This window comes from Myotis nattereri (assembly GCF_964212035.1).
Source record: "Myotis nattereri genome assembly, chromosome: 1".
Taxonomy (NCBI): domain Eukaryota; kingdom Metazoa; phylum Chordata; class Mammalia; order Chiroptera; family Vespertilionidae; genus Myotis; species Myotis nattereri.
In genome coordinates this window covers 185,389,330-185,402,095 of record NC_138075.1, presented here as the reverse complement: position 1 = coordinate 185,402,095, position 12,766 = coordinate 185,389,330, and the positions used below count along the sequence as shown (strand labels likewise).

At 42.5% G+C, this 12,766-nt stretch overlaps 1 protein-coding gene across 2 annotated transcripts in view; it reads right to left on the bottom strand.

Moving 5' to 3' along the window:
• The window catches only part of ADAMTS3 (ADAM metallopeptidase with thrombospondin type 1 motif 3), a 243,941-nt gene extending 232,614 nt beyond the window's left edge, over positions 1–11,327 (bottom strand). For both annotated transcript variants that reach the window (XM_081095535.1, XM_081095536.1), the window contains exons 1-2: positions 10,794–11,327; positions 9,461–9,488 (exon numbers count right to left, since the gene is read on the bottom strand). In XM_081095535.1, coding sequence (XP_080951661.1) covers positions 9,461–9,488; positions 10,794–10,862 — 97 coding nt within the window. In that variant the 5' untranslated portion in view covers positions 10,863–11,327. The remainder of the gene's footprint in view (positions 1–9,460; positions 9,489–10,793) is intronic.
• Positions 11,328–12,766: the final 1,439 nt, after the last annotated feature.

The window sequence follows — 12,766 nt, the reverse complement described above, 5'->3', positions numbered from 1 at the left end:
ACTCTTTGAGGAAGCATTAGAGTTTCATGTAAGTCATCATTGTCAATATGGTATAACCAGTCAAAGTGGTATAACCAAACTCCTCATATTTAAATCATTCATGATTTTACCAGACAATTTGGGCTTGTCCCTAATTGATTTCCAAGGTAATTTGGATTGGCTACCCACAAGCAAAGACTTTTTACAGATAATCATTTTGGAAGCAGAGGTGACTTTGGGGATTTCTTAACATTTCTGAGCAATATCCTGATTATTTGGTAAAATAACTAGGGCAAAAAGTGAAAACATGTGGATGAAATACTTAAGATAAACAGCAATAATAAGTTACTGGTGATAGATAACATGCTACAAATATTAATATCTTCATCTATGAAGCTTAAAGCAGTAACATTAACCATTATGATGCTCACTGGAGGGGTGGAAGCTAAATTAGTCAAGTGAATTGCATGATCTTTAACTACAAGGAAGAACAATGGCTTGGGTAGCTAAAAGTTTAAATTTTACAAAGGATAAGTGTATCCCCTCTTTAAACCACACCTTTTAGTGCTGCTGCTCACAAACTGGATTGGTAGATTTTAATCTTAGTTTATTTTATTTCCTCTAATGCCAGCAACAGGGCAAATGATCCCAAGTAGACCTTAGTGCAAAATTAGTGGCCATTCAAAACCTGCACATAATTCAATTCAATTTGCCAAATACCTATGAAGCACACAAAGTACCTAAAAACCAGTAAGCCTCAGTCCCTGAACTTTGTGGGGTATAAAGAGAGGTCACAAGAAGCCTTGACAACACTGAGTTGTATAACCATGGTCACCAGCCTCATTTTCTAATTAAACCTGAAGAGGGACACACAACAAGCACACTTAAGAAATTTCAGAACACAGGTACATTCCAATGTGACAATACCCTGCTTGCTAGATCCATTCATTGAACAATAAATATCTGAGGACCCACAAGGTACCAAGCCCTGTGTTACTGGGGACACAGCAGTCATTGAGACAAAGTCTTTGCTCTCATGAGGGCTACAGTAGAGGAAATGCTTACTATATGCCAAGGATGAGGTGAAGTGACTCACACTAATCCTTGAAAACCAAATAAATACCTGCAAATGATTAAAATTTATTTCTCAGTAAATTTATTTTAAAGTACATGATTAGCAACTTTATTTTGGTAAGAATGACATGCAGTTGAATTTGAAGCTGGGAAGCAGAAAGAGGACACAGAAAGATGAACATGCCCCATTCCAAGAGATGGGGTGGGGGGAGGAAGACAGCTTAACACCAAAGCCTCACAATGATTTTTCCTCTAAAGATGCTCAGGTTAGCTTAAAGGGTCACTTATGAAACAAAAGACTCAGAATTGTTTTTCAGATGCTCCAGTTTCTACAGAACTATGTTTCTTTTCTAAGCCACATGTGTCAGAGTCAGCCTCCCTGCCCACAATTACCCTAGGCCTCCTACCAAGGCCATATTTTGCGTCAGAAATGAAAGAACACCCTGAGACGCCACAGAAGTATGTTAGTGACCTCATGAAACACACTTACACATATATACACAATGCATACACATTCACATATGCATATATAAATGTATATGAGTATATATAGGTGTATTTGAATATATAAGGGTGAAAACAGATAGGTAGGTAGGTAGGTAGATAGGTAGGTATTTCTTCTCTGGTTGACAAAGAAGCAGAGAACGTGGTCACAGTTCAAAACCTATTTGCCCATTTTCTCTAGAGTGAATCATACTTGCCCACCTAAAAAGCGGGCATTTTTCTACTGAGTGGAGAGAAATGGAAAGAAGCAATATCCCCTATGACACACTGCATAGGTGATATATTTATATATATTCTAACCTGCCCCCATGACAAACTGCCTTCTTTCTACCTAAATAAGCACCTTTCTAGTCTACAGCCTTGAAGCGTATCAGATATATTTTTTTTAAAAAAAAAAATTGGTTTCCTAAGCCAGATAGTTAAGAGTACATATTGTAGGATTCCATTTATAAAAGCACACACAATAAAACCTGGCAAAATAACTCGATCCTGTTGGATGTCAAGACAGGGATAGTGCTATGAATGTGGCACAAGCACTAGGAATGTTCTTCTTATTGGTCCAGGTACATGGGAGTGTTACCTTCATGAAGAACCAGCAAAATATACACTTATGTGCACTATCCTGCATGCATATTATACTTCAATAGAAAATATTTTTAAAATTTAGCTTCCTGATAATTTACAGCTTGTCATTAATTTACATTGCTCTCTTCCTGAGACATTAAATTATCCAGAAATTATTCAGAGCCATGGTATTTTCTCTAGCCAATTTGTAGGGCAACAAATATAAACTGATTAATTCTACAAACCTTGTGAGTCTTTCCTCGTTGTATAACTGATCAAATAGCACCTCTGGACATTTTTATAAGATCACTTTTAAATCAATTACTGGAAAAAAAAGTAAATTATATGTAGAGGTGTGCATTTTACCAAACCTCCATATTAGCAACTGCTTTATGCATGGGAACAGGGAAGAATAATCTCATTATTGTACATAACATTTTTTAAAATAGACTTTTAAATCCGTCTTAAGAGCTACATAAATTATTATAACCCAAACCAAATGATAGCTACACTTTTGTTATCACAAGACCTGAGTCCAAATTTCTTCTTATCTTCACTGAACTTGAAAATGATAATAATAAAAGAAATCCCAAAAAACTGAGGAATTTGGAAGCAAGTAAATCTCCAGCAACACAGCCCAAGAGCGTGGATACTCATTTCCTTCCTACCAAAATTAAGCACACCTGTACTACTTTCTTCCCTGCAAGCAATGGCTACCAAAGTAATTTATATTAACAAAAGGACTGGCCCAAAGCCTAACCCAAGTGTCTTACATCACAGCATGTTGATTCTATCTGAAAATTTAATGAAAGTCATATACTTTTTTCCTTCAGTAGAATGGATCATCTTAAATGAGCTTTTTAATTTACATAGTAAAAAATTGGGATGTTTCAGTAATCAAATGTTTAAGTAATAAAAGTAAAACAGCTTTCTTTTCCCTACTTGTTTGAGGATTGGGTTTTTTAAAAATCCTTCTTTAAAAAAGATATATATTGATGGCTGAGTGCTTTGAACCACAAATGACAGATGTCCCTTCATAGACACTATATTTTAAATGCAGTTCTCAGTCATTCTCCTCTCCTCTGTCCTGCTTTTCCTATGGATGTTAAGCTTTGGGAAGAGTTCCAACAATACTAAGTGCTTAGTAAGAAGGCTGAAGGTTTCAAGAACCCTGAGTCCCAGAAGAAAGATGGTTGCCAACAGGAAGGCAGACTCTAGGACAGTGTGAGAGTGAGAGAAGAAAAGGAGAGTGTGTGGACATTCTGAGAATGTAAATTTGTGGGTGAGCGATAGCTGTACTCCAGGAGACTGCTGGATTGGGCTCCCCTAACCGGGCAGCCTCCACTACTGCTGAAATCTCTCTCAGAGCTGCCGGCTCTGCTGCGGGGACCGCGCCATCTTGAGTGGCTGTTATCAGAAGCGTATACATCCAGAGACCCTGCAACCATGGCACCCAGGGACCAGCTACGAAACCAGGAACACCGGATCTCAAGCAGTGCGAATACATGGGCTCAGAAGAGCCCTGCTCCTCCTCATGGAAAGGAGAGAGAGAATTACATAACCAGACACCTGGAGAAGAGAGATCATGGGGAGACAAAGGAAACACCCCGCATATGAAAGAAAAACAGGCATCACCAGAAAAGGAAGTAAACGAAGTGGAGGCAAGCAACCTGTCAGAAAAAGAATTCAGAGAAATGGTCATAAGGTGGATAAAAAGAATGGAAGACAAATTCAACAATACGTGTAAGAACCAAGAGGAAATGAAAAAGAACCAAGAAGAAATGAAAAATGACATCACTGCTATAAAGAACTCAATAGAAAGCATCAACAGTAGACTAGAAGAAGCAGAGGACTGCATCAGTGAGCAAGAAGACAAGGTAGAAACAAATACTCAAGCAGAGCAGCTTCTAGAAAAAAAAATTAAAAAGCAGGAGGAGGGCCTAAGAGGACTTTGGGACAACATGAAATGAAACAACATCCGCATAATAAGGGTGCCAGAAGGAGAGGAAACTAAGCCAGGAATAGAAAACATGTTTGAAGAAATAATAACAGAAAACTTCCCTGATATAGGGAAGAAAAAAATCACACAAATCCAAGAAGCTCACAGAGTCCCAAACAAAATGAACCCCAAAAGACTGACACCAAGGCACATTATAATTAAATTGGCAAACACCAACAACAAAGTAAGAATCTTAAACCTACCAGACCACTCTACCGATTTTTCAGTAATTTCCGAATCTGCCGCTATACCGCTGTACCTAATTTTCGGTACTTTGCCTAGACCTATTTTCTACAATGTCTCCAAGTTCCATCTTATTCTAACTACTTGTTTGCATGTAACTAACATTTTTCTATATCATGTTGGTTTTTTCTCTTTAATGCTCAGGAGCCCAGGTATAGGGGACAGCTAGGTTCAGGGCCTCAGGTCTGGTAGGGTTAAAAGTGGCCAGAGAGAGACAGAAAGTTACCTACAAAGGATCCCCCATCAGACTAGCAATTGCTTTCTCAACAGAAACACATCAGGCAAGAAGGGAATGGAATGAAATATACAAAGTCATGCAAAGGGAGGGTCTGAATCCAAGAATACTGTACCCAGCAAGGCTATCAATCAAAATTGAGGGTGAAATCAGGAGCTACACAGACAAAAACAGTCTACAGGAGTTTATTACCACCAAATCAGCAATGCAAGAAATGCTAAAGGGTTGCTGTAAAAAGAAAAAAAATAGGAAATGAAGAAGGAACACAGGGGTAAAGAATAAAAATGGCGACAAACAAATATCTATCAATAATAACTTTAAATGTTAATGGATTAAATGCCCCAATCAAAAGACATAGAGTAACTGAGTGGATAAGAAAACATGACCCATATATCTGCTATCTACAGGAAACCCACCTCAGAAAAAAAGACACACACAGACTGATGGTGAAGGGATGGAAAAAGGTTTTTCAGGAGAATGGAAATGAAAAAAAAGCTGGGGTAGCAATACTTATATCTGACAAATTAGATCTCAAAGTGAAGGACATAAAAAGAGATAAGGAAGGCCACTTCATAATACTAAAGGGAGCAATCCAACAAGAAGAAATAATTCTGGTAAACATATACACACCCAATATAGGAGCACCAAAATACATAAAAAAAACTTCTAGAGGATATCAAGGGAGAGATTGACAGCAATACAATCATAGTAGGGGCCTACCCCACTATCACCACTGGACAAATCCTCTAAACAAAAAATCAGCAAAGAAACATCAATCCTAAATGACTCACTAGATCAGATGGAATTAATTGACATCTTCAGAACATTTCATCCCAAAGACACAGAATATACATTCTTCTCAAGTGCACATGGATCATTTTCAAAGATAGGCCATATTTTGGGTCACAGGCAAAGTCTCTTCAAATTCAAGATGACAGAAATCATATCAAGCATCTTCTCAGATCACAATGGCATAAAACTGGAAATCAACTACAATAAAAACAATCCAAAGAAAATCAAACACATGAAGACTAAATAGCACACTAATAAACAACGACTGGGTTGCCAGAGAGATCAAAGAAGAAATAAAAAACATCATGGCAACAAACGACAATGAAAACACAACAATCCAAAACCTATGGGACACAGCGAAAGTAGTCTTGAGAGGGAAGTTCATAGCTCTACAAGCCTACTGCAAAAAAACAAGAAACAATGATAATAAATTACCTAACCCTACAACTAAAAGAGTTAGAAAGAGAGCAACAAGAAAAGCCCAGTGTAAGCAGAAGGAAGGAAATAATGAAGATCAGAGCAGAGATAAACTACATAGAGACCAAAAAAACAATACAAAAGATCAACAAAACCAAGAGCTGGTTCTTTGAAAGGATAAACAAGATTGATGAACCTCTAGCCATGCTCACCAAGAAGCAAAGAGAGAGAACCCAAATAAACAAAATCAGAAATGAAAGAGGAGAAATAACAACAGACCCCACAGAAATACAAATGATTGTTAAAAAATACTATGAACAACTCTATTCCAACAAACTGGAAAACCTGGAGGAAATGGACATATTCCTAGAAAAATACAACCTTCCAAAACTCAATCAGGAAGAATCTAAAAACCTCAATAGGCCAATAACTATGGAAGAAATTGAAGGAGTAATCAAAAAGCTTCCAGCAAACAAAAGCCCGGGGCCAGACAGCTTCACAGCGGAGTTTTACCAAATATTCAAGGAAGAACTAAAACCTATCCTCCTCAGACTACTACAAAAAATTCAAGAGGAAGGAATGCTTCCAAGCTCATTCTTTGAAGCCAGCATCACCCTAATACCAAAACCAGATAAAGACAACACAATGAAAGAGAATTACAGGCCAATATCCCTCATGAACATAGATGCCAAAATCCTAGCAAATCAGATCCAGCAGTACATCAGAAAGATCATACACCATGACCAAGTAGGATTTATCCCAGGGATGCAAGGATGGTACAATATGCACAAATCAATAAACGTGATACATGACATAAACAAATTGAGAGATAATAACCACATAGTCACATCAATTGATGCAGAAAAAGCATTTGACAAACTCCAACACCCATTTTTGATCAAAACTCTCAGCAAGGTGGGAATAGAATGATCATACCTCAACATAATAAAAGCCATATATGACAAACCCACAGCCAACATAATACTCAATGGACAAAAACTAACACCATTTGCCCTAAGAACAGGAACAAGACAGGGATGCCCACTCTCACCACTCCTGTTTGACATAATACTGGAAGTATTAGCCATTGTGATTAGAAAAGAAGAAATAAAAGGCATCCAAATTGGAAAAGAAGAAGTAAAACTGTCCTTATTTGCAGATGACATGATATTATACATAAAAAACCCTAAAGACTCCATCAAAAAACTATTAGACTTAATAAATGAATTTGGCAATGTAGCAGGATACAAAATTAATGCCAAGAAATCTATGGCATTTCTATACACCAATAGTGAACTTACAGAAAGAGAGACTAAAAAAGCAATCCCATTTACCGTCACACCAAAAAAATTAAGATACCTAGGAATAAACTTAACTAAAGCGGTAAAAGACCTCTACTCAGAAAACTACAGGACATTGAAAAAAGAGATAGAGGAAGACATAAACAGATGGAAGAACATACCATACTCATGGTTTGGTAGAATCAACATCATTAAAATGTCCATACTACCCAAAGCAATCTATAAATTCAACGCACTTCCCATTAAAATACCAACATATTTTGCAGACCTAGAACGAACTCTCCAAAAATTCATCTGGAATAAAAAAGACCCCGAATAGCTGCAGCGATCCTGAGAAAGAAGAACAAAGTAGGTGGGATCTCAATACCAGATATCAAGCTGTATTACAAAGCCACTATTCTCAAAACTGGCACAAGAACAGACATATAGATCAATGGAATAGAATAGAGAGCCCAGAAATCGACCCGAACCAATATGCTCAATTAATATTTGACAAAGGAGGCATGAGCATACAATGGAGTCAAGACAGTCTCTTCAGCCGAGACCGGTTTGGCTCAGTGGATGGAGCATCGGCCTGCGGACTAAGGGGTCCCAGGTTCGATTCCGGTCGAGGGCATGTGCCTGGGTTGCGGGCACATCCCCGGTGGGGGTTGTGCAGGAGGCAGCTGATCGATGTTGCTCTCTCATAGATGTTTCTAGCTCTCTATCTCTCTCCCTTTCTCTCTGTAAAAGAATCAATAAAATATATTTTAAAAAAAGAAAAAGAAAACTGTGGTACATCTACATGATGGAATACTATGCTGCTGTAAAAAAGAAGGAACTCTTACCATTTGCAATGGCATGGATGGAACTGGAGAGCATTATGCTAAGTGAAATAAGCCAGTCAATGAAAGAAAAATACCACATGATCTCACTCATTTATGGATAATAAAGACCATTATATGCTGATGAACAAAAATAGATACAGAGGCAGAGCATCCTCGAACAGACTGTCAAACTACAGCAGAGAGGGTTGCGGGGTTGGCGGGGGAGGAGGTGAGAGATCAAACAAAGAACTTGTATGCATGCATATAAGCATAACCAATGGACACAAGACAGTGGCGGGTAGGGTAGGCCGGGGGAAGGTCAAGGGGAAAAAAAAAGAGACATATGTACCACTCTTTGTAATATTTTAAGCAATAAAACAAAATTTAGAAAAATTAAAAAAAGAAGGCTGATATACAGCTACATATAGATATACAGCTGACCATTGGGGCTGGATCTTGGGGTCCTCCCCAATAGTATACAAGTGTAGAAACCCTCCAGCTCTCCATTATGCACCACAGCAGGTAACTATGTAACCTGTCAAGCTTCATTTTCTCTAAGTCTAAAATAGGCACAATGGTGTCTATAATTTATAGTGTGGTTGGGAGAATTAGACGGCATAATGTACACAACGCAATTAACACTGCCTGGCACATAGTACATGGTCAATGACTTGTAACTATGCTTCCAGTAATAAAACTTTTTGTCTAAAAGATAACTTTACAATATCACTTGACAAATACAGAATTTACACGCACTAGCACTCTGCCAAAAAGAAAAATAATCTTTTAAAGTAACCCAAGTTAAATGTGTATAAAAAGGCTTTGAATGGAGCCTGGCTCCTTGCCAGATGACTTTCAGTCTCTGAATTCAGAACAAATATATTATTATAAACAGTTCCAAAAAGATCATGGACTTCGGAGTAACCTGTTCAAGTCACTTACACTCTCTGAGCCTCAGTCTCCTCACCCATAAAATGGGAATCATTCCCACATCATCAGGTAATACTGAGGTTTTAGATGTTATTTGCAAAAGACCTAATAGTATCTTGCACATTTGTAGGTAGAAATCATTTTAAAGCAGATGGAATAAAAGAATTCACTGGAGAGTTTATTCAGAGCTGGAAAAAATTTTAAGAGAAAAATTTCCATCCTCGGTACTTCATTTTCCCCTTTTTTGTAGCATTCTTACACATTGCCTTCTACTCTAATCAGCTGTGCTCCTCCTAAGGCTACACAGGTTTATTTGATTTGATTTATCTCCGCATCTTCTTCCAGCCCTACATCACCCTCCAAGAACCTACCAGTGGCTTATCCAAAGGCAGTAATAAAATGCTGGAAAAGTCCACCTGCAGGAGAATTTTCACCATAACTCAGCCTGAGGAAAGTGGGATTCTCCTCCGGAAAGAGGAAGAGAAGAACAGAAATGTTCCCAGACTATAAATCATTTTTTAACTACAGGAGAAATTTCAGAAACAATATTTTGCTTAGCTTACTTCATTTCCTACTTTCTACTAAGATAAGAATGACATCTGAGAACAAGGCTTACCTATTTGCACCATTTCTTCATTACCAGCCTGGAAAGGAGGGGGGGAAAGTAAGAAAAAGAAAGTTACTGGGTTTCATCTTATCACCTTGTGCGTTTTATTTCTACCATCAGTGCCTTTCAGGAGCTAGCTAATCAGGAGATGCCGGAGACCCTGATTGGTGCCTCCAGGCTGCACCTGGGTTTGTAGAAGGTTCTTGTGTCCTGAGCAAGAGCCAATTCAGTAACAATTCGGGCAGGGAATTGCTTGCCCGTTTTGATTTTAACTGAACATTGATGAAATCGGCAAAATTAAATAGTGACACTCAATGTTCTTTTCCGAAAACTCCAGATACTGGGTCAGGATTAGAAAAGAGAGTCTATATATTATACATGTGTAAAGAAGCCTAAAAGGGGGGGGGGGGGGGGCTGGTGTATCAGATTTGAAGTCAAGAATGAACCATTTCATACTTTTTACCCTATGTCAGACCAGGCAGACCAGAGAAGCTACAAAAACTCACAGTCGTGTTCTGCACCCCAAATCCCACCAGCCCCGTGAGGATGTGAATTACTACAAATGGCTCGGCTCGCCCCGCGGAGCCTTCTTAAGGACTCTTCTGAGAGCATCGGGCTTCACCTTGAGTCTCCAAAGGGTGGGGGCTGGGCCAAAAAGAAACAGAGCTGCACTCAGCTTTAAAGAGGAGGAGCTGGGCAGAGGGGGAGGGGAGAGCGGCGGCCGGCGCCTCCCGCCTCTGCCCAGGAAAATGCAGGGCAGGAAATGTCCCAGCCCCCCTTCGCAACTGTCAAACCCCAGCCCCGCCGCAGTCCTCCCAGGACACGTGTCTGCTGGATGGCTCCCTGTCCGGCCCAAGGACTTCCTGAAACCCCCGCTTCTGTCTGCCCGAAAAGGCTGTGAGTCAGTGAGAAGAGAAATCCCCGCGAACCCGACTCCGGTGGCAGCAACCAGAGCACTGGGATCCTGGACCCCGCGTGCACAGCTTCATTCTAGCGCCCCGACCGCCCTCCGGAAAGGGGAAACCCAGACGGCCAGGCGAGGATGCGAATGGGCTGCAGTTTGTAGCCAAGAATTGTTACGAATGCCGCAAAGTGGGGAAGCCCCAGGTGTGACAAGCCTGGGCTCCCGGAGTGAGAGTCCTCGCCTCCCGTGCAATTCAACCCCCCCCAACCCACCCACCCCCAAAAGCCCCTTGCGCTGCACCCAGCCCTCAAAACACCGTTCCTGAAGGCACCAGATAACAGGGAAGGGTGGGAGGGGAGGAGGAAAGAGGAGGGGAAAGAGGGGAGGAACTTTTTCGGGAAAAGGTTGGGTTTGAGTTTTTCATTATTTTCCACTTACTTGTCCATCAGCTGAAGTCCTAACCTGTACCAGAGCGGCTGCTATCAACCAAAGTGACAGGAGAACCATCACGAGTCGAGTTGACTTTTCAACTACTGGGCAAAGCAAATGCCCAGAGCATACACCCCCCAAAATAAGTTTCTTTAAAAAAAAAAAAATTAAGGGGGGGGGATAAAAAGCAGAATAGAAAAAATAAAAACCTGATCTTCTGTGCTTTGCTTCAATGAAAATGAAATCTGAGCTCTGAGACTGGCCCCCTGTGCTCTGCAGTCTTTCCACTTCACCTTCTCACCCCGTCCTCCCCAACCGAGTGCAGGAGCGAGAAGGTGCTGCGCGCCCGCACGGGCTGCGCCGGGAGAGGGGGAAGGGACGGGGGCTGCCCACTAGCTCTGCCCAGCGCGGCTTTCTCTAGGCTTCCCTAGCACCATTGATCCCCACGGTCCGCGCCGAGAATGCTTGGGTCCCCCAAAGCACAGCAGGGGGAAGTACGAGCGAGAGAGACGAGCGAGCGGGAGCGGGAGAAAGAGGCAGGGAGAGGGCGACTCCGCCGCGCACGCAGAGGTGGGGGCGGGAGGAGCCGGAGGGAGGAGGAGGCTGGCGGAGGAGGTGGGAGGAGTGGGCCGCTCGCCGGCTCCTGTTGCTCGCAAAGCGGTCGTCTGCTCGCTGCCCGGGACCCGCAAGGCGCTAATAAGGCGGCCGGAGCCCCCGGGCGGCCCCTCCCGCCCCGGCGCCCACGTCACGCGGGGCCCGAGCCCGCGCCCCCGCTCCCTAGGCTGCCGGCGCAGGAGGACGGGAGGAGCGGGGAGGACCGCGCCGGCGGCTGGCCCCAGGCAGGGTCAGGGTTTGCCACCGCGCGGGGGCTCCTGTGGCCCCGGCTCGACCCACCACCCCGGATCGTCTCCTTCCCCCGAAATGGATGAGGGGTGGCGGTAGCCCCGGGGAGCCAAGGTCCATGACTGGCGGGACAGGCACTGAGTTAATTATAGGAAGAGGGAGGGTCCACAGACGGGTCCTGGGCTTTAGGAAATGCGCCTCCTCCAAGCTCCACAGTGCTCCCCGCCAGGGGAAAGCCTCTAAGGAGAGAACCCCTGGACTCTCCAGGTCTTAATTACATGGTTATCTCCCCTCCAGACACCAGTCGCCTCCCTCATTTGGTGGGGGTGTCCCCACCCCCTTTAAGTTCTTGTTTATGCTTTATTCGTTTATATTAACTTTAAAAGATACCCTGTCTCTTCCTTGACTCACTGGCTGCTTCTGTTTATCACTGGAGTACACAGGCCACAGCGTCTCTTCCTCTCACCAAGATTAAGTTATCAAATGATTTCTGTCCATTGTGGCCCGAGCTTCCAGGGAGTAGATGACACCATCCTGAGCTGAAGGGACAGGAGATGAGCTTGAGCAATGCAAACCCAGCCCCGCTTTCTTGGGGTGGACTCCCGAGGGTGCTTTCCAGGGAGCAGAGGGATGGAAGAGGACCAGACAGATCTCCAACCTCCGCGGACCAACTTCTCACAAAAACTCCCTCCAAAAAGACCATGAAAGAGTACATAGGCACACACTTAAGTATAGTCCTTAAGACATCAACTGCAGAGTCTTGCAGGAGCCTGCCTGAAATGAAATGTGTAGAAGCTAACATTTGTTTTGCTGAGGGGTGCTTCCTTAAGACATAGTTCCTTGTCTTCCTTTTTGTTTATTTTGTTTTCTTTAAAGTGTAAATTTGGAGGGTTTCCTATACTTTGATTCATTATTTAAGGACTAGTGACCCCGTGCATGAAATTCATGCAGGGCGGCAGGGGGGTGTCCCTCAGCTGGGCCTGCACCCTCTCCAACCTGGGACCCCTCGGGGGATGTCCAACCTTGTGGGATCTGGCCTAAACAGGCAGTCGGACATCCCTCTCACAATCCGGGACTGCTGGCTCCTAACCACTCGCCTGCCTGCTTGATCACCCCTACCCACTCTGTCTGCCAGCCTG